This window comes from Physeter macrocephalus, chromosome 5 (genome assembly GCF_002837175.3).
Source record: "Physeter macrocephalus isolate SW-GA chromosome 5, ASM283717v5, whole genome shotgun sequence".
NCBI lineage: Eukaryota > Metazoa > Chordata > Mammalia > Artiodactyla > Physeteridae > Physeter > Physeter macrocephalus.
In genome coordinates, this window is record NC_041218.1 from 33469883 (window position 1) to 33497851 (window position 27969).

The window sequence follows — 27969 nt, forward strand, 5'->3', positions numbered from 1 at the left end:
AGAGGCCGCAACAGAGGGGGGCCCGCATACCCCAAAAAAAAAAAAAAAAAAAAAAAAAAAAAAATTATAAATCAATGATAAGGGGCTAAAAACACACTATGTGGAATAAGAGGAAATTATAAGGAAATAGATACTTATAATCAAATGGAGCTACGTGTTTAACTTAAGAAACTGATAAAAAGGCAACAAACACAGAGAATGGGGAGGGGAGAAAGAAGAGAAGGAGGAGAAAGGAATAGTACAAATATGGACAGTAAAACTGGAATAAAGACAAAAAAGTTGAGTAAATAAATAGAACCAAATCCTAGTTCTTTTGAAAAGTTTAATAAAAAAGACATGAAGCAACTGACAAAGGATTAATCTCCAAAATAATACAAGCAGCTCATGCAGCTCAATATCAAAAAAACATAGAACCCAATCCAAAAATGGGCAGAAGACCTAAATAGACATTTCTCCAAAGAAGATATACAGATTGCCAACAAACACATGAAAGGATGCTCAACACCACTAATCATGAGAGAAACGCAAATCACAACCACAATGAGGTATCACCTCACACCGGTCAGAATGGCCACCATCAAAAAATCTAGAAACAGTAAATGCTGGAAAGGGTGTGGAGAAAAGGGAACACTCTTGCACTGTTGGTGGGAATGTAAATTGATACAGCCACTATGAAGAACAGTATGGAGGTTCTGTAAAAAACTAAAAATAGAACTACCATATGACCCAGCAATCCAACTACTGGGCATATACCCTAAGAAAACCATAATTCAAATAGAGACATGTACCACCACGTTCATTGCAGCTCTATTTACAACAGCCAGGACATGGAAGCAACCTAAGTGTTCATCGACAGATGAATGGATAAAGAAGATGTGGCACACATATGCAATGGAGTATCGCTCAGCCATAAAAAGAAACGAAATTGAGTTATTTGTAGTGAGGTGGATGGACCTACAGTCTGTCATACAGAGTGAAGTAAGTCAGAAAGAGAAAAACAAATACCGTATGCTAACACATATGTATGGAATCTAAAAAAAAAAAATGGTTCTGATGAAACTAGGGGCAGGACAGGAATAAAGACGCAGAAGTAGAGAATGAACTGGAGGACACAGGGAGGGGGAAGGGTAAGCTGGGACAAAGTGAGAGAGTGGCATGGACATATATACACTACCAAATGTAAAATAGATAGCTAGTGGGAAGCAGCCGCATAGCACAGGGAGATCAGCTCGGTGCTTTGTGTCCCCCTAGAGGGGTGGGATAGGGAGGGTGGGAGGGAGACGCAAGAGGGAGGGGATATGAGGATATATGTATACATATAGCTGATTCACTTTTTTATACAGCAGAAACTAACACAACAATGTAAAGCAATTATAGTTCAATAAAGATGTTAAAAAAAAAAGACACACCCCTGTCAAGACTAATCAGCAAAAATAAAAGTAAAAAGAGGCAAGTAAAGAGAATACAAAATGAAAAGGGGGGACAAACTACAGACATAATATTTTTAAAATTATGAAATACCATGATAAAAAGCAATATGCAATGAATTTGAAATATATATAACACATATATAGTGTTTAAAACAGGCCTAGTACTGAGATAAATGGGTGTAGTCATGTACTGCTGATGAGAATTTAAACAATCACAGGCAGCCATTCTGGGAAGTGTACTGGCAGGACAGGATGAAATCCACATTCGTATGCCTAATATCCAGCAATCCACTCCTGGGCATACACCCCAGGAAAGGCTTCTCGCATGTCTATCAGGGTGTTGATAATGGGAAGCTGGAGGCAATATGGGGGCCCTCACTAGGGGAAAGGTTAAGTAAAACAGAGTAAGAGCGTAATAGGGAATAGGACACAGAAGTTAGAAATTGCAAACATATACCAGAGGGACGAGAAGTAAACATGGACAGACCTGAAAAATAAGTGTTGAGTGGAAACGGTAAGAAAAAGAAAATCTATAGATATGTAAGTTAAACACATACTGCATTACATACTTTGCAAGACTGTGACGGTCCTGGTCTCTCTAAAATCAATTAGGTTTTGCCTTCCTGGGATTTCTTAAATGAATAGTACTATAATGGGAGTTCCTCATCATCTATATTTCAGAAGAGATTCCATCAAACCCAGGGGTCCCATTATTTTTCCTCTATTTAATGGTTTCCTCACCTCAACAAAGCAAAAATCTGTTTTGATCCACAAAAAGATTAAGAAGCCATTATTTATGATAAAAATGAGTAATGTGCTCTCTCAAGTATAGCATGTTCAAAACTGAACTCAATCTTTCCCAAAAAACCTGCAGATTTCCACATCTTAGCTGATAGGAACTCCTCTCCTTCCATGGCAAAGTCCTTGGAAATATCCTTGACTTCTCTCTTTTTTTCACACGGCACATTGATAGATTAGCAAATCCTGCTGGTCCTATTTTTGAAATATATGTAGGAGCTGATCACTTCTCACCACCTCCTCTGCTACCACTCAGGCCTGAGCCACCACTGTCTTTCGCCAAGATTAACATAAGAGCCTTCCGATTGACCTCTTTGCTTCCCCCTTGCCACACAGCAGGCTGTAAAAATTAAGAGTGGTCATGTCGCTCCTCTGCTCAAAACCTTTCATGGCCCCCATTTCACCCAGGGCAAAAGCTGAAGCCCTTACTATGGTCCAAAAACCCTACATCATCTGTAATCTCCACCCCTCCCCTGGGATTACTCTGTTCCATCCAGAACCCTTTTGCTATTACTTGAGTGCACCAGTATACTCCTGCTTCAGGGCCTTTGGTGAAATGTCACCTTCTACATTACACATACCTGATCATTTTATTAAAACTGTGATTTCCATGGCCTCCACTCTCTGCCCACTGCCTTTCCTTACTTTCCTTATCCTGCTCTGTTTCATTGTTTTTCCACAGCATTTATCAATTTCTAATATGCTATGAAAATACATGCTTATTGTGTTTATTTTTGTCTCTTTTCTCTGCTAGAATGTAAAGCACGTAAGGTCAGTGGTCTTTGTTTTGTTTATTGATTATACCTATCACCTAGAACAGGGACTGGCATGAAATGGAGGTTCAATCCTTTTTCACTGAATAAAGGAATAGATGAATAACTGGATGGTTTAGTGCAACATGGGTAGAGGAACACCAAAATCAGGGCTGCAGCGTAGAAAGGAAGAGAGATGATGTGGAACTAGATAAACAGTGGGCATGACTGGAGCCACTGAATGAAGCCAGGATTGAGTCCTGGGAAGGTGAAACGCAGAACAGCAGGAATCCAAGAGAAGAAGTGGTTGTAGACATAGTGGAGGAGCAGAAGCCAAAGATGAATTGTGGAAAGGGAGGTCAAGAACAGCTGATTGGAGGAGGGAAGCTAAATCAAACTCCCAGATGACAGGCATCTATCTAGAATTGCTCGTACGCCAGCCATATACATTGAAAGCTCTACTCAGTAGTGGATACTACTCACCACATGGAAAAATGTGGCCCCAGAATATGAAAAACCGTGATAGTGACAGCTAGCTTATCAGCCATGAATTTATTATGCCACAAATAAGACTTTTATGTAAATGACAACACCTAAGGTAAATAACACTCTCATCTGCCTCAGGGATTATTTGCCACCAGCCCTTCACTCTTGAATAGTGAATACAGAGTACAATGCTGATGAAACTGCTTCATCGTTACTGATGCAACAAGGTAAGTCAATAATCAGTAAATCTATTATTTGCTCTTATTAGTTAAATAATTTTCCTTTCTATATAAATTATTAATTGCCAATTATTTATTGAATAAGTCAACTTAATATATCAGGCAAATCCAGAAAAGCAAATCATGATGAAACAAAAAGCAAAGGTCTATAAAGTTTTCAAAGTCATAGCCTTTGAAGATCAGTGAGTTACTACTGATAGCATTTGCTTTCAAGATTCACTTTTTCTTTATTTGTGAGTATAGCAAAGATAGAATCTAGAAAACATGCCAACAAACACTTCAGGAACACTTACTAGGAATTAACATATTTCACTGCACACTTTGTCTTTAGTTTAATGATATATCTGGTTGTCTTAAAAGCTTGAAAGTAACTATGTTCAAGTGATACTTGGTTGCCTGAACATATTAAAATGCTACTCTTCCCGCACCTCACGCCTACATAATGGTACTTGACTTCTTTCAACAATCTGCTTAACATCTTCTAAAACAATCCATCAACCAAGTTATTCATAATAATTCAAGACAATTTTAAGGAAAAAAAAGAAATATTGATAAAAGGGAAATGTGACCTGTGGAATGGAAAGGTGGAGGGAAGAAAGGAATGAAACTAGAGGATTTAAGAATAAGGAAAAAGAGATAAAAGGGAATAGAAATTAACCTCCAATATATCCAGCTAGAATTTTCCTCCTAAAAAGATCTTCCTATCTGTGCAATAAAAACAGAATTTCCGTTACAGAATATTCTCTAAATTTTTTTTTAACAATTTGGGAAGGGCATACCAGTTCTTTTTATAAATCATTAATTTCATGAAGATTTTTCTTCATGAACATAAGCAGACAAAAACGCAAATTAATAGTCCTTAATGTTCCAAAGTGTTTGATTAGTCCCAGAGGTTTATATTTTCTAAAGTGTGCTTTCATTAGAAGTGCTCCACTTCGCAAATCATTTAAAGCGCATCCTCCTGCTATTAATACCAATACTATTAAATTAATTCCCAAAGGTCAATTGCTTACACCCTAGGATACTTCTAATGACCTAAAAGGGATGATATATAATGAACATCTACAATAATATTCTAAATAGAACTTGCTTTAATTTACTTTAGTTTAAAAATAAATGTTACCACTTCTAAGGAAGGGAGAATATCAGTAGAATTAAACCAGTAACAAAGAGGTTTCTTAACAAAGGCTGGGAAACAAAAGTCACAGGTGCAAAGTGCTAACTGGGAATTTGTATGCCACAGCTCTGATTCAGCAACTCAAATGTTTTCTTGACTGTCTATCTACAAGATACTGTGCAGTGTGCTGAGAGGGACACACAAGAAAACTAAATACCATACCAGCACTCAAGACGCTCAAAATCTAATGCGCTTCACTTATCCTTGTGTATGCTTTTAAAATTTGGCTCAAAACCCCTGTCTCTCTCTGTTCATTGGCCCTAATCTCTCCTTAATGAAGGGATCACCTGAATAAGTGATTTGAGATAAAAATTGAGAACAGTGAAAAACAGGGATAAAATAATTGTGAAAAAAGAGATCGGGAGAAATGGCACTATATTATCTCAAAACCTGTATGTCTTCTTTAAGAGGGAGTCCCCACGGAAGAAGCTCAGAAAGTGAGCATCCCCATGATGGCTTAATTCTCATACGGAAACTTGGTTAAGATACAAATCAACTCTGCTCAAAATCCTTACATGATCAGATACGTATTTACAGGAGCAAAGAAAAGGGGGTGGAAGGATGTACGCTGAATCACGAATGTTGGTTACCTCATGAGATGGCACTGCAGGAGTGGAGAAGAGACCATAACTTCCTTATTCTTTGACTTGTTACAGTGAGTACAAATTATTCTTCCAACTTAATAGGACACCTATGGTGTGTTGAATTAAATGAGATGGTATATGTAAACTTCTTAGCAAAATGTCTGGTACATGGTAATACTCAATATGTAACTTACATGACAAAAACTGAAAACGCTCCAGTTCTCAACTGGGAATCATGGAAATGATGCTGAAAATGCAGGAAGGATACAAGCCCAGGGCTGAGGTACCTGCAGTTTCCTCTCACTATTTTTTATAAAGAGCCCCGACTAAGAACAAAAGAAGGGTGTTTAGCAGTTATAACCTTTACCGGCTAGACTGAGAAAGGGTTTAACATGGTCTAAAGAATATAAAACATGCCTTCAGCTAATCTGATATAGGTAGTGAAATTTAGAAAGAATAAAAGTATTGACAAAGAGTCTATATTTTGCTTTTATATATAACGTGGTGTTGTGGGTTGAACTGTGTCCTCCAAAAAATATATTGAAATCCTAACCCTTGGTACCTATGAAAGTGACCTTATTTGGAGACAGGGTCTTTGTGGATGTAATTTAGTTTTAGTTTTAGTTTCAAAAATGGTAAATGTCAATAGATAAACCCACACAAACAAAAGTTTTGGGGTCCTTAGTAATTTTAAAGGGGTTCTGAGACCAAAAAGTTTGAGAACCACTGGTTGATATTAGCATCTATTTTTAATTGAAAAAAATGGAATCAAACTATACCTAATATTTATACCTAAATATATACCTATATATACAAACTATACCTAATATTTACCTTTCCTTATCACTTAACAATATATCTTAGACAGTAATGGTAAGAATAGCACACTAACTGAGTACTTATTCGTGAAGTCCTGTGCCGAGTGCCTTGTATGGATTATTCCATTTAATTCCTACACTAATCCTGTGAAGCAGGTACTCAACTAGCACCCTGGATATTTCTGGTGCAGGTGATTGGATTGGAAGATCACATTCTCGGAAATACTCATTAGCTATGTAACCTTGAACAAGCACCTATGTCAAGGGCTGTTATGAGAATTAAGTAATTTATATTTGTAAAGCACTTAAAATAACACCTAGAACATAATAAACACTACAGAAATGTTCATCAGCATTTAGATGGTATTTAAAACTCTGAGTCTAAATGTCGTCATCCAGAGTTGTAGATGGAAATAGAAAGGAGGGCTTAGGACAGGCCAGGGGACACTTCAAATTTGGTAAGTTAGGAAGATGAGGAGAATCTAGCCAGGAAGACTGTGATTTCAGGAGAACTTAGAGAGCATGGTTTCCTAAAATAAATAAAATGTTTTAAGAAGGTTGTGATGACCTGTGTCAAATGAGAGGCCAGGATAGTGAAAAAGGTAGTGTTGCAGAGAGAGAGGGTGAAACAGGAATCAGGGAGAATGACTCAGAGGTCTACAGAAAACTACCAAAAGGAGGCAAAACAGGTGGTAAAGTCTGAGAGCTTACAGTCAACTTTCAAAGGAGCTTTAGATGTTAGGGAAGAGAGGCAGACGATGATCTGGAAGCATGGACAAGGACCAAGGAAGACCGCTACCCCATATCAGGCCTTTATATTTGCCTCTGTTTCTTTCTTATCCCTCCAACTAGGACACCGCCAAAATCTTTAAGTTCATTTACACTTCATACCCCAGGATACCTATTCAGGGAATCCCATATGAGACAAAATAGCTCCTCAAACCAGCCTGGTCCCAGGTCAAGGGTTCTAGTAGGAGCTAATCAATTCTAGGGACGTTTTAGAGGTTTGTACCCACCATAGGGGAAACTCAGACTACCAACAAGCAGAGTGAATAAAAATCTGATGTCTGCCCTAAAACATGTCTACTCACTGTAGGATTCTCTAGATCAGTGGTTCTTAATGGGTAATGATTTTGCACACCCCCTCCCCTAGGGGACAAATGTCTAAAGACTAGCAGTGTCTAGAGACATTTTTGGTTGTCACACTGGGGAGGAACAAGGCGGTGGGCTGCTACTGCATCTAGTGGGTAGAGGCCAGCAATACTGCTGAACAGCCTATAATACAGGACACCCACAACAAAGCCATGTGGCACAAAAGGTCAATAGTGCCAAGACTGGGAAATCATACCCTAGACCAAATGACCTGGGGCAAGAGGAGCTTTAAGAGGGTCCTCTTATCTGGGCACACAATCCCACCCATACCAGTTTACACCAATTCTGACTGAGTACGGCTAAGGGGCCAGACCAGTCAGCCTTATGAATTCTATTTCCAATCTACTCAAATAGGTCCAGGGAAAGACAGAGGAAAAATTTGAGGTTAGCTAAATGGTAAAAGTTAAAAAGAGAAAAATTGTGTCATATATCAAATGTTAATAAAAGAGGCGGGGAAGAACAAAACAACAACAAAAATAAAATAAAATAAAAATTTTAAAAATTAAGAAAATAAAAGAGGCGAAATTCCCCCAAATGAGAACAAGCAAACAGACTTTCTTTAAATTTGAAAAAGAAAGACTTTCTTTAAATGTAACTCTTTTCATTTTGAACAATAAGTAACACCTTATAGTGAAGTTCAAAAGCCACCATGCTCTCTTATTAGCTCTATTCACTGCCAAACACTCCTTCAGTAAGGAAGGTGCTTTTGTATTCTTGACTGCAAAAGGAAGCTAATTAAAGTGAGTTTTTGAGAAAACATCCTGGGAATTCAAAATAATTAATGTGTTGCTTTCAAAACGAGAAACCATGAATCTTGACATTTAGGAGCCTATGTTTTCTTACGTCATCAATATTTCACTTACAGGATCAATATTTTGATCCATAACCATCGACAGCTGGCCTTCCCAGCATTCCCATTCATTCTCTTTCAGGATAAATCACCAATGAACAGTTTTTAACAGTTTTCCCTTTCTTAAGGGATTGCCAGAGAAATGTTTTAAAGAGTCTACTTTCTACAGGGAAGGCATTCTGACTCTGCCATTTCTATGTCCACTTTAAAATCTGCTCTAGGAAAGTTTCGACTAATGCACACGGGGCAGGATGGCTCTGTCTTAATGAAAACTTAGATCCTCCTGCCCTAACGCTTTATCAGCAGGCTGCCTGGAACCCAGCGTGCTGTTTTATCAGAGGAAGCTTCCCAGCAAGATGGTTCGTGAGCACGTTGTTGAAGGAGTGGCCCCTCAGGGAAGTCCCTGTCTACGCATGACCCGTGACCTGAGAGGAGCCAGGCTGGCCCAACTGTCTGCTGCAGGGCGGGGACCAGCTTCGGCTTTAACAGAGAGAGGGACCTCAACCTCCCCTCCTCCGTTTAGGGTTCCAGCAGTTTCTGAAGGAAAGAGCACTTTGGATATTTCTCTTCAAAACAAATCTCCACCATGTCTGACAGTGTCCTTCACTGGACTGTTACAAAACTAGGGCCCATATCTACTGGATGCTCTGTAGACCCAGTCAAAAGACGACATGTATTGGTAGTCTAATAATATGACAGATTTTCTTTTAGAAAAGTAACCCAAGAAATATATACATAGGATTATAGATATATACATGTATATGGATGTGTGTGTATACACATATGAAAAGAGAAGGAGAGAGACTAATTGATTCACTCAAGAAAAAGAAATCATAAATATCCCAAAATGCCCATCAAGGGAATAGTTCAGCAAATTAAGGCATAATTATGTAATGGAGAAAAAATAGGGAAAAAAAGGTAAGCACGTCTACTATATGCCAGGTGTTTTCACATTATCTCATTTCATTGTCCCCATGACTCCCTCAGTTACTCTTTTAGGTAAGAATCATTATCCCCAATTTACAGAAGACAAATGAAGAGCCCATGAAAGGGAAGGAAGTTGCCCTGAGCCACAAAGCTAGTGAAGAGCATAGCTGAGAGTTACTTGCAGGTTTTCTTACTCCCTGCCCAGCATTTGTTACACTGGATTCCAAATTTTCCCCCAAGATCTATTTGTAGACTAAGTCAATAAATGGGATTGTAAATATAAAATAAGGTTAAACAAAAATCAAACCACAGTATAGACATATTGCTTTTAATCATGTGAAATTTTATATGTATATACTAAAAATGATGACAATCAGCATGAGACTGATTAAAAAAACTAGAATTAAAATCATCTGAGTTTGTTTTTCCTATGAAATTGCTTAAGCATATAATAAAGAAAATCACCAAAATCTGTTCCTCCATGCATGCCTGTCCCAGGCTAATTAAGGTTAAGAAAAGGCAATAAATATAAAATACCTTGTTAAAGGTTGAATGTGGCTGGGCCACTTTAAGATAGAGAAATACCCCATAGTTCATAAAATTCTCAGCTCTTTCAGGGACTGGTAGAGTTTCTGCACTATATCAAAAGCTGGAATTTCTGCAAGTTAAAAAGCTTTGCGAGCAAGTCATGCTTCTACAGAAATCTCCTTTTCTAAAATTTAGCACTTATACTATATAACATTCTTTAAATTCTTCCTTTGACCAGAAGAATTTAATCCTGGGAGATTCCCCCTTGCAGTGGCTTTGCCTAAGAAGCATCTATCACCTTCAGTCAAGTTAGAATTATCTTGGAATCTCCCTCCTCTGTTCCCCTCCTCACGTCTGGTGGCTAAACTGCTGTTTAATGGAGTAGCCAGAACCCGAGCCAGAAGTATGGGCCTCACTTGGGCCTTCACATTATACTGTAACTTGCAGAAATAACCAGGGGTGAGCCTGGAGTGCAGGTCCCCACCACCAAAGAGTAACTGGGAATTTACATGAATTACTGCCCTTCCAGAGACAAACTGAGGAAAGGCTCACTGGGTTTACACAGTCCTGTTCCCAAACCCAAAAGCTGAGAACTGGGCAGGATGCCACTTTTATCTTACCCCTCGTTTCTTTTATTTTTATAATGGGCAGTTACCTGTCTCCTAATTCAGGAAGACAGTAGAAGAATAAAATGTTAACAAAGGCTTTCTGAGATTGTTTTTAAAAAGAAAATGGTATCTAAATACAATTCCCACTGGTGTCCGTTTCTTTATGAAAAGTATTTCTTACTATAAAAAAAAAAATGTAGAAGTAAAAGTTCCTCAACTGGTTTCCCTTAAAACCACTGTTTTTATTTAAAGTTACATAATAATAACCTCCTTTGGTTCTCTTTTGTTTTAAAACTCTCACCTATTTTCTCTCTTATTATGTTGACTACCACTAATAAAATATCCTGATTCAAGAACCTAGGAAAATGCTTGAAGTGACTATAATAAGATTAGATCATAATGTTATTAAACTTGAGAGTAGCAATTTGAGCCATAGTTTATTCAAATCTTCCTAACAGCCAAACCCCAAAAAAGTCAGTTAGCTAAAATGGCTGATCTCATTCTTGGCTTCTGGCTACAGTCCCAAAGGTCTAATAATAAGGATATCTACTGAGATTTCTTTAATAGGCCAGTCACTCTATTAAAAGCTTTGCATGTATTATCTCATTTAATCTTCACCACGCTCCTAAGTAGTAATCATTATTATTAGTGTATCGTTATTGCTAAAGTTACTGTTATCCCCATTTTACAGATGAGGAAACAGGACACAAACGAGTTGAGTAACTTGTCCAAGATCACTCATCTACTAAGTCTGGAGCTAGAACAGAACCCCAGACCTTATGGGACCACCACACCATCAGTGGTACTATCTGCTGTGGCCCCATTCAGTGGGTTCCTCCTCCTGCAAGTCAGGTGCATTGTCACTGTTCCCAAACATGAATTCAAACTCACATCTCTCATCATTTTCACTGCTTCTCTGGTCCTCCCGAGTCTTCTGGCACACATTGCTAGCCTTCTTTTGATGTAGACCAAGACATTGGTGTCTCGTCCTGAAGAGGGAGACATAAAACACCAAAACTTAAAAAAAAAAAACAAGAGCTTTCAGCTCAGCAGCAAGAAAAAATACAGAGGCATATTTTTCATGCCCTTAAAGGAAAACCTCAGAGAGAAGAGTCTGCTCCTTTGACTTTTCCTTACTGCTAGGAGCACTGACAACTTGGCTAATAGCAGAACGCAAACAGAGTAAAGTCAAAGTACTTAGACTTCCAAAGGTCAAATCATGTGACTATTAAGTCATGCTTTTGAGTTAGGATGTTGAATATTCGATAAATAAAATCATCTGCCACAAAGTGCTGGGAAAATGAACATACCCACATTGCATGAGGTTTACAAGCAAGAATTCCACATTCTTCTAGCGTGCATGCTTTTGGTGAAGATGCAAAGAGGTGAATCTCAGGTTGCATCCTGATGAAATATTTTTTTTTCCTTCTTGACATTAAGTCTGGAGAAGCCTCATCTTGAACTTCTGTTTTACATTATCCTTTCCCTAACACTAGTGACATCATAATCATCTCCAGGTCCCCAAAGCAGTCAATTTTAAATGGCAACATAACACATTCCAGATATGACAATAGACCATGCAACAAAATGAAAAACTACCCTAAGTGTTAGAGAAAGTACTGACAAGCTAAATAGTTGTAATAATAGTCACTAAAACGGCTCTTAAAAAGTACATTAACAACTTCTCATCTTAATCTCTTATTTAATTATGTGTATTTCTGGATATGTTTCCAGACCAGTGAGAACATGTATGTACTTAATCCTCAATAAAATTACCATGTTTTAGAAAAATATGACACACCTGTTATAGATTAAGTATATGTATAATATGCAGCTATTAAAAGATGTTAAGACCAAAGTCCTAACATTTCAAGTTTAAAACAATGAGAACAAGATGTGTGCTGAAAATCTGCCAAGTACCTACAAATTACTTTAAAGATGTGATTATATTTTTTTGGATAGATTTAGGCAACAGGTTGAAGGGATTAATTTACAGAAGAAAAGAAATAAAGAAAATTTCTCAAGTTATATTACAGATTATGTAATTTTATGTATTAATCCTCATTTAATTCACAAAACAGACATTTACTATATATGTCTTCAAAATGCACTGTGTTATACATAATTTTTTTTAAAAAGCAAGATATAGATGGTGATTAGAGGCTTGATTAACATATATACTTCTAAGAATAAAAATTAAAACCTGTGTATTGAGGGGTTATGTGGACAGACTTATATACACAGGCCACAATGCAAAGATCTCACTGTACCTTAGTCATAGGGACTAATACATTCAGTTTCTGCACCAAATCCAGGCTTAACACTAAAACTTAATTTTATAATCTCAAATATGAAGGAGATACACTCCTACTCTCCAAGACGCAGGAGAGAGAAATGAGAGAAATTCCATTTTAAAGAAACAACCCAAAGTTTGGTTAGACAATGAAAACACTCCCTCTCACAAGGATCACTAAATTTCTGCTTAAACAACCAACAGATTGACAAGTCAAGGAGCTCAAGAAATTCCAGAAATGATTTTGTTGTCTTGTTTTTATACCATTCCCCCAAAATAACACTGACTCTCAGTTTAGTGTACTAAAATGAAAGGTCTCATTTTAAAGTTATGTTAAATAAAAGAAACCATTATTTTAAATAATTTAAATGTAAAAAAGATACATAATTAGGAATTCATGGCTCTTTCTCCCTAGGAGCCAACAGCAGTGCTTCCTAAATAAGAGCTAAATACTGAGACAATCACCAATAGCTGTTATATTCTTAGCTGTCCTATTACAACCCATGCTGTAGAAGACCCATAAGACAAAACCTCTGATAGCATTAACACTAATTTAAGGCCTGTTTCCCAATTAGGATTTAAAATTATGGGGCAGAGAAGAAACTGATAAACAGAAATATGTAAGAATTCTGAGGAGAAAAAGGGTCACCATTAAAGGTTATTACCTTTATTTCTAGAGTTAAAAATCTATGGGCAGGCATGAAAACATGAACAGTAATGAAGCTATAAGTTAATTATGTGGTGTGCTCTTGTGGGGAAGAAAAATTAATAAAAACAAAGAAAGGCAAAAAACAATATTTATCCGAATCGAGGAAAGAAGTCTTTTGAACTGGACTGAAAATTTCCTCTGATTAATCATGTTACAATTCTGATCCCCCAGCACGCCAACCTGGAGGAAACCTTACTATGTTGGGCTTCATACTGGGATCCATGATGCTGTAGCTGCTGAGAACGCCGGTAACAGCCGTCTCCAGCTTTCAGGGCCTGCTTAAACAGCTTTTCTGCTTCAGCAATGGTTGTTGCTTCTTCTTCAGCCAAGAGAATATAAGCAGTTGCACACCTGTCCATTCAGATAACAGCCGCCATCAATTACACATCCAAGGACATTGTAATAGCTGTAGGAGTGCATGCAGAAGGGCAGGAGTTATGCCAAAACATGCAGAGTGGCCAACTGGTTCATGCACCCCTGTTTGTAGTTGTTGACACAAAATAATGGTACAAAAGAAATGTCTGTGTTTTAGCTTGAGAGGTAGGATGAGTAGTGTTAGGAGCATATGGACTCTGCCCCTTATTAGTGTGTCACTTTGGGCAAGTTATTACTCTGCCTCCCTGACGGAGAACAACACGGGATCCACTTGTTCACAGCGTTGTTGTGAAGGTTAAGTAAGGTGATGCATGAAAAGTGCTCAGTACAGTAGGAGCCAGCATGTGGTACATGCTCAACAACGTCAGCTAACGATGGCAATGACAATAGCTGTTATTCAACATCTTCTGACACTCAAAGTTAGAGATGCCATAAAGTTCACTTTTATTTACTAAACACAGATTCTCTTTAGTCTAAGGATTTATTCAGAATGAGAAATTCATTAAATCAAGTAAGTTATTCATTTAACAAGCAGTGCTCCAACATTTCATTACAGTTAGCACTGGTTTTCTATGTCAGAGAAGAATACTGGAAGAACCTACAGGTAGAGTTATTTCAGAAGAGCTCAAAATTAGATTCAGCCTCAGTAGCAAACAAAGGTTAAACCTCACACCTTTAACAATAATAGCTACCACCTGTTGCTTAGTTTATATTAAGCACTGTACCAGGCACTTAACATATATCATCTCATTTAATCCTTTCAACAACCTCTAACATAGGAAGTCAGAAAGGATAAACACTCAACTAACGAACAAGGGGAACTCTTGAAAATTTAAACCTTCCAAATCATAGAACAACAACCCAAATGCCAAAGAAAGGCAATGTAATAAGGAAATGGTGAGGCCAGAGCAGACCACACAGGTCCTGATCTGTACATATCCCTTGGCTTTCTCCACTGCCTCTCTTGTGGTCATTTCCCTACTTATCAGAACCTCCATCAGACCACAGGAGAGAAAATAAACAGAAAGTGAAACCAAACGTTACTTCTACTATTCATAAACTACAACAGCCAGGTAGGAAAAGGAGGCTGAATTTATGGCTTAAGTGAGATTTGGGGTTACTAGTTAATCTGAGCCTTGAGGAGGGGTCTTGTAAGTTCTTTAGCCAGTCCCTCTAATTTCAGGCAGGACTGATCAATAGGGCTTTAAACTGAATGCAGTGAGGTAGGGAGAAAAAAATGCCCAGAAAAAAAGCTGTAAAACCAATGATTGTGGAGGGCAGCAGATATGACTTGGAGAGAACAATTATGATGCTAAACCTGCCCAGTGGGGCTTCCCTGGTGGCGCAGCGGTTGGGAGTCCGCCTGCCGATGCAGGGGACACGGGTTCGTGCCCCGGTCCGGGAGGATCCCACATGCCGCGGAGCGGCTGGGCCCGTGAGCCATGGTCGCTGAGCCTGTGCTCCGCAACGGGCCAGGCCACGGCAGTGACAGGCCCGCGTGCCGCAAAAAAGAGAAAGAAAAAAAAAAAAACTGCCCAGTGATTCATTGGGAAGCAACACTTCAGGCTTCAGACGCTGACACGTAAATATAGGTCCAGGGTAATGAAGTGAAAATTGAGATTATAATACTGAGTGGTGGACACAGTATCAGAGGAATTAGCTATAAGATTATAGTTGGTGGGCTGGGAACTCAAGACAGGTTGGGGCTAGCTTGCTTGCTTTGTTTATTTATATTGCAAATAGCACTCTTAGGAGGAGAGGCAGAGTAGCACTACTGGCCAAGAAAACATACATCTATGTAGAAACTCATGAGTCTGGGGTAGAAACATGCTAAGAGCTTATGAGTGAAGGATAAAGGAAAGAGCAATAGAAGTGCTAATGGTTGGGGAGTACAGAACAGACTGCTCAGCTCAATGGAAGATAGAGATGATGCATCCTGTCACAACACAATACACATACAGAAGCAAGAAAGTATGGTGATGGGGGTGTCAACCATCCAGATATCTGCTAGAAGAAGTCTCATTTGGTTAGAAGTAGGGCACTCAACAGGTTCTTGACTTACTTTGGTAATAATTTTATCTCCCAGATGGTAGAGGAAGCAATTAGGGGAACTTCAACTCTGGACCTAATTCTGACCAAGAAGAAAAAAATAGTTGGTGAAATGAAAATTGATAGGAACATTCAGAGAGAGTTACTATGTCATTTCGGACTTTAGGAAAATCAGAGAAGGTCAGGTGGACTTCAAAAAATTCAAAGAAAAGAGGCGTGATTCAATGGCATGAGACGCAGAAGGAAAAATGGTTTAAGAGGATTAAGCAGCTTCCAAATGTCTAATCAAAACTGCAATCACAAATGATCCTCTCAGGAAGAAAAGAGGGGTGACAACTAACCACTATGGCTGCACAGAGATCTCTCACAAGGTCACATTTCTAAAGGACATGTAAAAAAAGATGGAAAGAGGGCATGTAATGAAGGGCTACAAGAGAAATGAGCTTTTCAGAATAATGTCAGGAGAGCTACAACTCCACATTAGCTGAAGTTTGCAAAACAAAATAAAGGCAAAACAAAAAATGCTAAAGACAACCATCTATTCCCTGTTTTTAAATTATGTTTAAGGCCCTATCACCACCCCCACTTCTCCAAAACCATGACAAATATAAATAAGCAAAAAAGACAAACAACACAACAACAACATCAAAACAAGGAAAGTTTATAGTTAGTAGCAGCAGATAATAAAGAGAAAACAAAACTCTCTAACTCCTATTTTGTTCCTGGTTTCTCCATCAGGGAGAATGATTGTCAGACTGACAAAGGGAGAAGAAATTAAACCCTAAAATGAATAAAAAGATGTAAGATAGCAAGTAACTGATCTATTGTAAATGAATTATTGTACTGGGATAGGCAAATCCCAGGAAGCCAACAGATCTAGTAGGCAGCCCACGGAATTGCTCTCTGTGTTTTGTTAAGGAATCACAAAGAATGGAGAGGTTCTAGAAGATGAGATGACTAATGTAGTAAAAATGTTCAAAAAGGGGAAGAAGGCAGACTTCCCAAACTACAGAACAGTGATTTGGAAAGATATTCTAATGGATTATTAAAGGGATAGTTTCTAAGCATTTTTAAAAGAAAGTAGTGAATGCTGGAAGCTAGCTTAAATTCACTAAGAATAAATAAATCAGTTTGTGCTAGCTTAACGTACTCTAATGAATTTACTATACATTAAAGATCCATAGCTACAACTGGCATTTTTAAGATCAAAATGCAGAAATATGGGTTGAATCACAGTGTAACTAGGTGGCTTAGTAATTGGTTGTACAATAAATACCAAAGGGTGATGATCCATGAAGACATGAACCTAGAGGGTGGTTTCTATATGTCATGTCACAGGGTTCTATCCCTGGTCCTGATACTTTTATTAGAAACACGGATGACACATAGAAGGCAGGCATATCAAATTTGTAGGTGACAAGAAACTGGAAAATAAATATGTTGCATGACAGAATCAGAAACCAAATAGATCAACAGGTTACACTGGCAGGATTTCCAACTCTCAAGTGAATCTTTTCACTAAGACCTCTGAAGATTCTGTAACCTTCTTCAGAAAAATCATAAAATAGTTTAACAATGACCACTTGGCAAGGAGAGTGTCGAGGTGATTCAAGCACCAGATGGGTGTTTGAGCTACAAGACCTATGCCAACCTCTTTGAGCTTCAAGGTCTCTGCCAACCCTGAACTTTTATGACTCCAACTTTAAGAATCTTTCTCATTTCCTGACATCTCCAGACGAGACTTCCCAGCCTTCCTTGGTGACCCACAGAATGTGTAACAGCACTAAGGACAGCATTTCCTCTCATCTTTGTCTTGATCTTGAAATATTTTTAAAGTATAATTTCTTCACTTTATGTTTTTACTATGTTTTCCCTACTAGCAGAAGTTCTACCTAGAAAATGTGATGGCAGAGATGAGCATTCTACATCTGGAAAAATGTCCCTGTCACAATGTTTTAGATATGTAAAGCACTGTATTTTATGTCCACACATTATTCCATGGCTAGCCCTTGAAGGATTTAATTTAGGGTCATAGCAAAGCCACTAAATTGTTCTCTAAAATGACTAAAACTACCTTCACATGGATGTCCTTTATAAAAATACTTTTTTAATAAATTAATACCCCCCCAGAATAATCCTCAAGTTCAAATGCATAGTTGAAGTATCCCATGAGTGGCAACTGAATACATTCAGCAAGCAAAATTTCCCCCCACTTACTCATTTATCTCTAAGGCTTCATGGGCTGCAGAAATCCTAGCTTGGGGGTTTCTCTCTCTCCAGGCTTTCTGCATTACTATTTTAGAAAAAGAGAGAAAAGCACGTCAATAAATACTTAAAAAGACTCAGTACAGGTATAGCTAAATTAATAGCTTTCAGCTTGAATTACAAGAGAACAGTTCACTTACCAAGTGGGTTAGCCCAAAACTCCAAAGTCACACAAATACATTCTAATTTGCTATTCCATTGTCCTTCAATTGCTGATATCAAATCTTTCTTATTCTCATAAAGCTAGAGATCTAATATCTTATAGACTAACCCATAGTCTATAATCATAGAGACTGAATCTTGATTAAGATTTCTTAATCAAGAAAAGGCATTCTAACAGAGATTTAATATTTCTTTTACTCATTAATATCATTTGTTGTTAGAGAACATACATTATTTTACACATTTGGGGATGAGATTGCTACTAATCTCTTACTTCTGTTTAGACACAACACAATTTTTATCGGTCATTTTCCCAAACACTTGCTACAGGATCTGGATATTAGAACATTCTAAAACCACTGGAAGAATTATGAGTTGGATCAGAAAAAAGTGCTTTAGGCTTTTGCTTAACATGCGTACCTGTTCCCAATGTTTGCTGCAAACCCAGTTTTTATACAGCAGAGCAGTTTGTGAATATATTGTGGGACGCTTCATGCTTGGAATTTTCATTGTACTATGTATCCACCATGGCAAGGGTACCTTTTTTAAAAGGGTAATGAGCTCCTTATCTAATTTGTTTTATAAATTTGTATCTTCTAAGTTGGTTTCTTAGGAGCATGTACATATTCCTTTTTTTTAAAGGTTTTTTTTTTCCACCTATTTACTTTAAGTTTGGTAATATAAAAAATATCAGTAGGATTATATGGAGCTCAAGCAGTATGAAATGCATGCTAAACAAAGTCTCTTCTAGGGTGGAAAACAAATCTGGATTCCAATAACCAAGTCCATGCCCCCATTCAATGCTACTGAACTTACAAATAGGCATATAAATCACTACAATATATTCATTAATTATTTGGGTTCACTGAATTTCTAACTAGAATATCATCAAGGAGACATGACCTTTCACTCTACCTCAGCCAAGGATTTAGTTAGCTTCATGGTATATATTTTTTAAATAACATTTTTAATTATAAAGAGGGGATCCATTTCTATATTAATACTTCATTGCGATAAAGCCTTTATTTAAGTATCAACAATCTGGCTTTTACTGGTCAATCTCCAATTTAATATTTTATTCATCAGGGTTTTTGTAGAGCAGATATTCTACAAGTAGTAACCTTGATCTTTAAAACAAACCAAAAAGCCCTCCCACTCAGTAACTATCTAAAGGATTTTCATACTTGCATCTGCAGGACGCAGATGGTCTGAGTCACAAGTAAAGAATGTCTGGTGGTCCTGGGCAGAGAGATTCATGTCATAGTAAGTCAGAGGCTCTCGTCCAGTCACCCAAGTGTACCTGTAAAGGAGAAATAAGATGGTCAGGCACTTTTGAGGGAGGAAAGCAAGACCTACAAAATATTAAGCTGCATAGGTGTTGAACCATAACACACTGAGTACTACTGCCAATAAATAAAAAAATAATCATCCTAGTCTCCCTTTAGGAAGTATATCAGCAGAAAAAAAGTTTTAAAAATTCTGCTATATTTTTGTCTTAAAATTTTAGTAGCACTAGCTAATGAAAACCTTTCCTAATTAGTATTATGAATAGAGATTTCCCCAAAGCTATGAAAATTCTTATCTGCCTAATTACTCTGAAAAATAAAATTCTAACATTACTTCTGTGGCATCTTTATAACCATGTTCCAGGTAAGCTTCAAAATATTTTGACTACATAATATATAGTGAAAAGAATATCTGTAATAGAAAATCTCTAAAAACCACACAGTTTTGTATGTTATCCTAATTCCAATGCTAAAATATTTATAAAACGGAAAAATCAAAACATTTGAGGATAGCATCAAAAAATGGAAGCACTATACAGACTGTTAAATGACCCCTAAATGAACCTGCAAAAACATTTACTGCTGTCTTTGCTCTCTGAACTAGACCCATTTGTTTCCCAAGCTGTCAAAATGCTTACCGATTATATTCAGCACCCCTAAATAAATTTAGTGGATTTCGCCATACTTTGCATTCTGCAACAAAGAGAAATGCGAAAATGTTACACATAAGTTCAGAGACACTACAAGCTAATTAATTCAGCAAAACACCCTTCCTGGCCATTTGATAAGATAATTTTATTCTCTGTCCTCTACATGGGAAGCAATGTGGAAAAACTCTGGGTAGTTAATCAGGAAATGTAACTCAGGCACCAGGACTTTGGAAAGTTTCGTGTAATCTCTCCAGACCCAAGTTTCCTCATTTGTTAAATCAAGGCACATGCCAAGAGCAGCTAGTTCATAACCCCTATAGTCACTTCAAGAGGTCCAAATAGATTGTATAAATTTATTTCTAAATTATAGATAGAAGGTATAGGTAGAGGTAAAACTACTTTCTGTTACTCTAAAATATATATTACAATGACTACCTATATAACAAGCTAAATTTAACCTCCAGAGTACAATAATATGTAAAGAACCTTAGACTCCTAATTAGGGCCTATGCTAATATTGATTTTGTGATAATTCACCAAGTTGCTTTTACCTTGCTGTAAAGGAGTGGTAAGAAAATTAATACTAAAGTTACTATTATGGTAGAGAGAAATGCTATGAAAATAAATTGTTTTCAAGTACTTTAACATTGTTTACTTATGCAGACACAGGTAATTAATCATCATACTAATATCATAATGTTAGCATGTAATAATAGATTATACATCTTGTTGTACAAGGACCACAGACAGAACCATAGGACTTTAATTTAGAAAAGTCAACCTTTAGCTTTTAAGACTGTTATAGTAAATGTGTGACTAATAAGCTACAGTTCTTTTAAAACAGTCTATGATTAAGAGTTTCTAATGATTCAGAATGCTACAGTTCTTTGAATGAATAATTCTTTATTAGAAAATAAAATCAGTTAAGAGTATTTAAGAATCTATGTTTGCTGTCAGCCAAAAAACACACCCAAAGACATAGATACACAAAAGTGAGCAATTATTACAGAAATTGAAAGAACATTAAAGGCCATAGATGATTCATTAAGATTCTACCCTCAATCCTGTTACATTCAACATCCATCCGTCCACCCACCCATCCATCCATCCAGTATGCATTAACTGAGCACCCAGTGGGTGAAACAAACAAGTAAACCATCAATTACAATACAGCGTGAAAATGGAGGAAAACATAAAGCACTATGGGAACACTGTGTAATCTCAATAAATTTTTGTTAAAATAGTGAATGAAAGGTGTACACATAACAGGAAATCATGTTTTTATTTAAAGAAAATAAATTTATCTTTAAATTAGGGCAGGATCCCACCTGAAATTTACTTAATGTTTGGAAACAATGGTCCTAAATTTTTTGTCACTTAGCTTAACTTGCCATTTAGGAAATGATGTTTGCTCAGTTAGTTCAGCATTTTTGAATTTTGCTCTTGAGAAACTGAGATTCGATGGCTGGCATTTCATATGACACTAATTAGAAAATTATGCTTCCCTTAAGTAAATACTTTTTTTCCAGACATAAAGCTCCTTAGTGGGGTCACTAAAGTACTCCAGATCATGGCTTGAAACAACTGGTGAGCCAAACAACCATGATCTCAGTCCTCATGGCTTTTATAGCTCTTAGGTCCTCACCACTCCCAACCCTTCCTAAGATGTCTTTCAAGATTCCAAGTGCTCTTCTTAAAGCTTCATGAATATTGCTAGGTTTGTATTTAACACATAATAAACATGCACACAAATTTGTGTGCAATCATGGTCATGTTAGCATTATTTACAATAAAATAGGACATATGGGGAGAAGCCTCTCCCCCACCAAATTTCATCTGAAATATCAGTAAAAAGGTTATGGCAAATACTTTGTCTCCAACAAATATATTGCTTGGAAGGATAAGTGCCATTCAAATATCAATTGACAAATTATAAAGAAAATTGTCTTCAATCAAAATTTTAACTCTATTATACATTAGATACAAATGAAATTATTTCTAAATAAAAATAACTCCAAATAGAAATGGTGTGTATACCTAAAGTATTACTGAGCAGTATCTAAAAAATGCCATCTTTATTTAGGAACTGCCATGATATAGCCAGCAGGGGGTGCTGCAAACATTTTGAAATATTGTTTTTCTGACTTCGACTAGAGAACTGAACTTTAAAAAAAAAAACATTGTTAATATCAGTGTCATACATGTGGTCTGTATTCAGTTTCTTCAGCTATTCCTGAAACTTAAAAATGAGTACCTAAGTAAATATAACAGATGTAAAATGTTCTGAATGAGAAAAAACATGTAATGAAGAAATATATAAGAAATGTCTTCATGAGCTATATCCTTCAAGATGAGGGTGCAGAGCAGGTACAATTTTCTTTTAAGAAATAAGCAATCTAGAGGTCGAATAAGAACACATATAAAAAATTTCACTTCAAATTAGGTCATAGCTACATTAATTTCCTCTTTGCTGCTTTGTTTCATAATTTTATCTTTACTACGAAAACTCTCTTGGTCTGGAATCACTCTAGGGAACATACCCCATAAATATCAGACTACCTGATGGTTTCATGATATGGACAAAGGTTGTAAATGCCAAAAGTATCATAATATGAAGATTTAAGTCAATAAATTAAACTCAGGTCTCCAGAGGGTAAAAGTTTTTCTACATGAGGTCCAGGTTCTTATCTCACTTGTGTCTTCGAGAAATAAATTTCTTATTTAAGTCTGAATTAAAATTTTACCTCCAAAAGGTATTTTCCATTATCCATCAATATCAACAATTTTAGTGCTCTTCAGGAGCACTAAAGGTTGACTGGGACTCATCAAGGGCTTGCTAACATCATGAATAGTTCAGTTAAAAATATGCCCTTGATACAATTAACATGTTCTCTCTGATTCCATCTGTAGTAGCCCACAGAGGAGTCTCTACCCATAACTGCTGATAGGAATGTTCAGACCTCACCATGCACACAAGAATGCAATTCAAGAGAAAGAGAAGCAGTAAACACTGGAATAGCGCTTGTTTAGTTCCCAAAGGAACTAAATGGAGAACAGATTCCATTCGCCCATAGGATGACAATAAATTTCTGTGTGGGAGATAAAGAACATAAAAAATAATACTTACCACCATCAAGGACTTATAAAATCATGCTCCAATCTTTTTTTCAGTCTTCCCTCTCACCATTCCCTACCAAAACTTTCCATCTCAGTGATACTTATTTCTTGCCTTTTCATACTCAGTTATTCCTCCAGAATGCCCACCTCATAGGACTGAGTGGTTTAAACATGTATAGAATGGGCTATTATGCATTAGTCCTTGCACGAGGTCCTGGGTTACAAAAAAAAGATACAGTTTATGACCTAGAGGAGCTTATACTGGGTTGGCCAAAAAGTTCATTCAGGTTTTTCCATAACATCTTACGAAAAACCCGAACGAACTTTTTGGCCAACCCAACACATTGGTAGAAAAAGGAAAAGGCCACTGAACCACTGTATGGCATCCAGATGAAGAAGCTCCTTAGAAGGAATAAATGTACTGAGAGAACCAAAGACTTTCCCTTTGTCACAGTCCTCAAGGAAAAAGAGAACTTAATTCTCAGAAAAACCAAAAGGCTCTAAAGTCACAGGGCTTTTAATCACATGGAAGAAAATATTTTTCTACATCCAACCTATTTAACTCTGAAAACCTTTTTTCCCTAAAATTAAAAATATATACAAAGAGAGAATCCCCACTCCTAGGACCTTCAAATATATATATAACCAATTTATAGCCTAGGAAGATGTATTATACCAAAAAGTTACCACCTCTTCCCAGGATCTGAAATGTAATAATGACAGTCATACTATTACAAATAGCAGCAACAGCAACTTGTGTCATAGCTATGAGCTTGATTTTCATTGAGCCTTTCTATAAAAAGGCTTAAAGCTCTAGTCATCTAAATTCCTAACATAAGTTAGTGAGGGTCACAGAGTAGGCCCTTTTTATAGAAGTAAAGAGTAAAGCATAGAAAAGCTACATAACTTCCCCAAGGTAAAAGTAAATGAGATTAAAGTCTGGTATCCAGATTGCCTAACAATTACCTACAATATACAACAGACCTGTTACCCTGCAACATCATATTTTAAAAATCCTGTGACTTCATCAATTAAATCTTCTACTAGAGGAACAGTTTTGAAAACTCCTCTAGGGAAATGTTAGGCACTTTGAAACAATACTTTTAAACATTTTAGTTCCAAAGTACAACAGAGAAGGGCCCTAATGTTTTCTTGGATATATTATGACAATCAAGATTAACCCCAAGCCAGTCCATTTCTGACATGTGATTCTGCATATATTTATTAGCTTTGCTAACTCAGAAATGAATACCCAATTCTCTACATCATACAGGTTGATCTTAAGCAATCATTAAGAGTAACAAAATATGCATTTTCTTTTTTTAAGTCTTTATTGAATTTGTTACAGTATTACTTCTGCTTTATGTTTTGGTTTTTTGGCCTCGAGGCATGTGGGTTCTTAGCTCCCCAACCAGGGATTGAACCTGCACCCCCTGTATCAGAAGGCTAAGTCTTAACTCCTGGACAGCCAGGGAAGTCCCCCATTTTCTTAAATAACTAAGCTTTAGCTGTTTTCATAACTTGTTGAAATAATTAGTTTGAAAAGATTACTAGCAGTAAAGGCACAAAGTAATATGTAGGTAGATTTCAATTCAACAAATATATTACTCTCTCAAATTCCCTTCTGGAATGAGAAAAGGTGTAAATAATTATGAGTTTTAAGACCATTTTTATTGATCTACTTTATTCAAGATAGTGTACAAATTTCTTCAAGAATATTGCTAAAATGGCTAAATCTCTGTGTCTCTCATACATTTCTCATTGGTCATTTCTGACCTAAGTCAATCAACTCTACCAAATAACGTGAAAACTGTGAAATAAGTTTATTAAATAAATGTTCACCAGGGGACAAAAGTGTTTCTGAGGCATTTTCACCATTCAACTGGAGAGCTAATCTATGCTAGAACACAGATTTTAGTGGCAAAAAATTTTAAAAGACGTAATAAGCCTTGGCTAAGAGAATCATTTTCAACACATAAATAGATTTTGGCAAGTATAAACTGAGTTTCCCCTGATTGAGACTATTAGAGAGCAACTCTAAAGGTCCTGGACATGCAGCAATGAAATTTGCTGACAGATATATTTGACATGCAAGCTCTGAAAGGCCTGGTCTTAGGACATATCTTTACAACCTACCTGAGTTTCTTCAATCTCCACTGCTTTTCTTTAATTTATTACCTGTATTTAATTAGTGCTTGAACTGCCTCTAGTAATGTAATGAACCTTAATTTAGAATCCCAGGAGAAATTCTTATTAAAAGTTTTACATAAAAATGTATATGAGCTCATGAGATACGCTGAGGAGGCAAAGCAAGAGCGTCAGAGGACGCCGGCCCACCGAGGCCCTGATACTGGGGTTGGGAGACCATGGTTCAGACTGGACGCAGCACCCCTGCCTTCCAACACCACCAACAGGCGGGGAGGAGAGGCGAGGGGCCCTGGGAAGAATGAGAAGGGAGGCCCAGTTCGCCATGAATGTCCGTCCGTCGTCTGGCACAGCTTGGGCCCGGCCCTGGTGAGCCAGACGTCACCACATCCATCAATTGACATCAAAGATAGAGAGATGTTTGCCATCTACGGTGGAACTGAAGATAAGAAAGATGATCAAAGGAAGAAGAGGACTTCAGGAAAAGCCAGTAAAGAGTGCTGAGAGGAGAAGACTGAGGCACATAGGTGGAATCTTTCACCTGAAGTCACACAGCTGCCATGTGGCTGACAGTGTCCTGGCACTCCGGCTGGTGTCAGGCCTGAGCCTCTGAGGTGGGAGAGCCAAGTTCAGGACATTGGTCCACCAGAGACCTCCCAGCCCCATGTAATATCAAATGGTGAAAGCTCTCCCAGAGATCTCCATCTCAATGCTAAGACCCAGCTCCACTCAACGACCAGCAAGCTACAGTGCTGGACATGCTATGCCAAACAACTAGCAAGACAGGAACACAACCCGACCCATCAGCTGAGAGCTGCCTAAAATCATAAGTACACAGACACCCCAAAAAACACCACCAGATGTAGTCCTGCCCACCAGAAAGACAAGATCCAGCCTCATCCACCAGAATAGAGGCACCAGTCCCCTCCACCAGGAAGCCTATACAACCCACTGAACCAACCTTACCCACAGGGGGCAGACACCAAAAACAACAGGAACTAAGAACCTGCAGCCTGTGAAAAGGAGACCCCAAACACAGTAAGTTAAGCAAAATGAGAAGACAGGGAAATATACAGCAGATGAAGGAGCAAGATAAAAAATGCACCAGACCAAACAAATGAAAGAGGAAGTAGGCAGTCTACCTGAAAAAGAATTCAGAGTAATGATAATAAAGATGATCCAAAATCTTGGAAATAGAATGGAGAATATACAAGAAACGTTTAACAAGGACCTAGAAGAACTAAAAAGCAAACAAACAATGACGAACAACACAATAAATGAAACTAAAAATTCTCTAGAAGGAATCAATAGCAGAATAACTAGGCATAAGAATGGATAAGTGACCTGGAAGATAAAATAGTGGAAATAACTACCGTAGAGCAGATTAAAGGAAAAAGAATGAAAAGAATTGAGAACAGTCTCAGAACCTCTGGGACAACATTAAATGAAGCGACATTCGAATTATAGGGGTCCCAGAAGACGAAGAGAAAAAGAAAGGGGCTGAGAAAATATTTGAAGAGATTATAGTTGAAAACTTCACTAACATGGGAAAGGAAACAGTCAATCAAGTCCAGGAAGTGCAGAGTCCCATACAGGATAAATCCAAGGAGAAACATGCCAAGACACATATTAATCAAACTATCAAAAATTAAATACAAAGAAAAAATATTAAAAGCAGCAAGTGAAAAGCAACAAATAACATACAAGGGAATCGCCATAAGGTAGACAGCTGATGTTTCAGCAGAAACTCTGCAAGCCAGAAAGCAGTGGCAGGACATATTTAAAGTGATGAAAGGGAAAAACCTACAACCAAGATTACTCTACCCAGCAAGGATCTCATTCAGATTCGATGTAAAAATTAAAACCGTTACAGACAAGCAAAAGCTAAGAAAATTCAGCACCACCAAACCAGCTTTACAACAAATGCTAAAGGAACTTCTCTAGACAGGAAACACAGAGAAGGAAAAGACCTGCAATAACAAACCCAAAACAATTAAGAAAATGGTAATAGGAACATACATATCAATAACTACCTTAATGTAAATGGATTAAATGCTCCAACCAAAAGACAGAGACTGGCTGAATGGATACAAAAACAAGACACTTAACCCACTTCAGACCTAGGGACACATACAGACTGAAAGTGAGGGGATGGAAAAAGATATTCCATGCAAATGGAAATCAAAAGAAAGCTGGAGTAGCAATTCTCTTATCAGACAAAATAGATTTTAAAATAAAGACTGTTACAAGACACAAAAAAGTACAGTACATAATGATCAAGGGATCAATCCAAGAAGAAGATATAACAAGTGTAAATTAAGAAAATTGAAATCATATCAAGTATCTTTTTTTTACCAAAACGCTATGAGACTAGATATCAATTACAGGAAAACAATCTGTAAAAAATCCAAACACACGGAGGCTAAACAATACACTACTAAATAACCAAGAGATCACTGAAGAAATCAAAGAGGAAATCAAAAAACACCTAGAGACAAATGACAATGAAAACAAGACAACCCAAAACCTATGGGATGCAGCAAAAGCAGTTCTAAGAGGGAAGTTTATA

At 37.3% G+C, this 27969-nt stretch overlaps 1 protein-coding gene across 10 annotated transcripts in view; it reads right to left on the minus strand.

Moving 5' to 3' along the window:
• The window catches only part of ST7 (suppression of tumorigenicity 7), a 288195-nt gene that overhangs the window by 76239 nt on the left and 183987 nt on the right, over positions 1–27969 (minus strand). For 8 of the 10 annotated variants that reach the window (XR_003679746.2, XM_028489837.2, XM_024132179.3 and 5 more), the window contains exons 4-9: positions 20127–20181; positions 19387–19502; positions 17993–18068; positions 15789–15857; positions 13548–13702; positions 11241–11338 (exon numbers count right to left, since the gene is read on the minus strand). Coding sequence is in view for 9 of the 10 variants with exons in the window: in XM_028489837.2 (XP_028345638.1) it covers positions 11241–11338; positions 13548–13702; positions 15789–15857; positions 17993–18068; positions 19387–19502; positions 20127–20181 (569 nt within the window). In the remaining variant the exon portion in view is untranslated. The remainder of the gene's footprint in view (positions 1–11240; positions 11339–13547; positions 13703–15788; positions 15858–17992; positions 18069–19386; positions 19503–20126; positions 20182–27969) is intronic. The other 2 variants (XM_028489838.2, XM_024132183.3) reach the window with 1 other exon arrangement.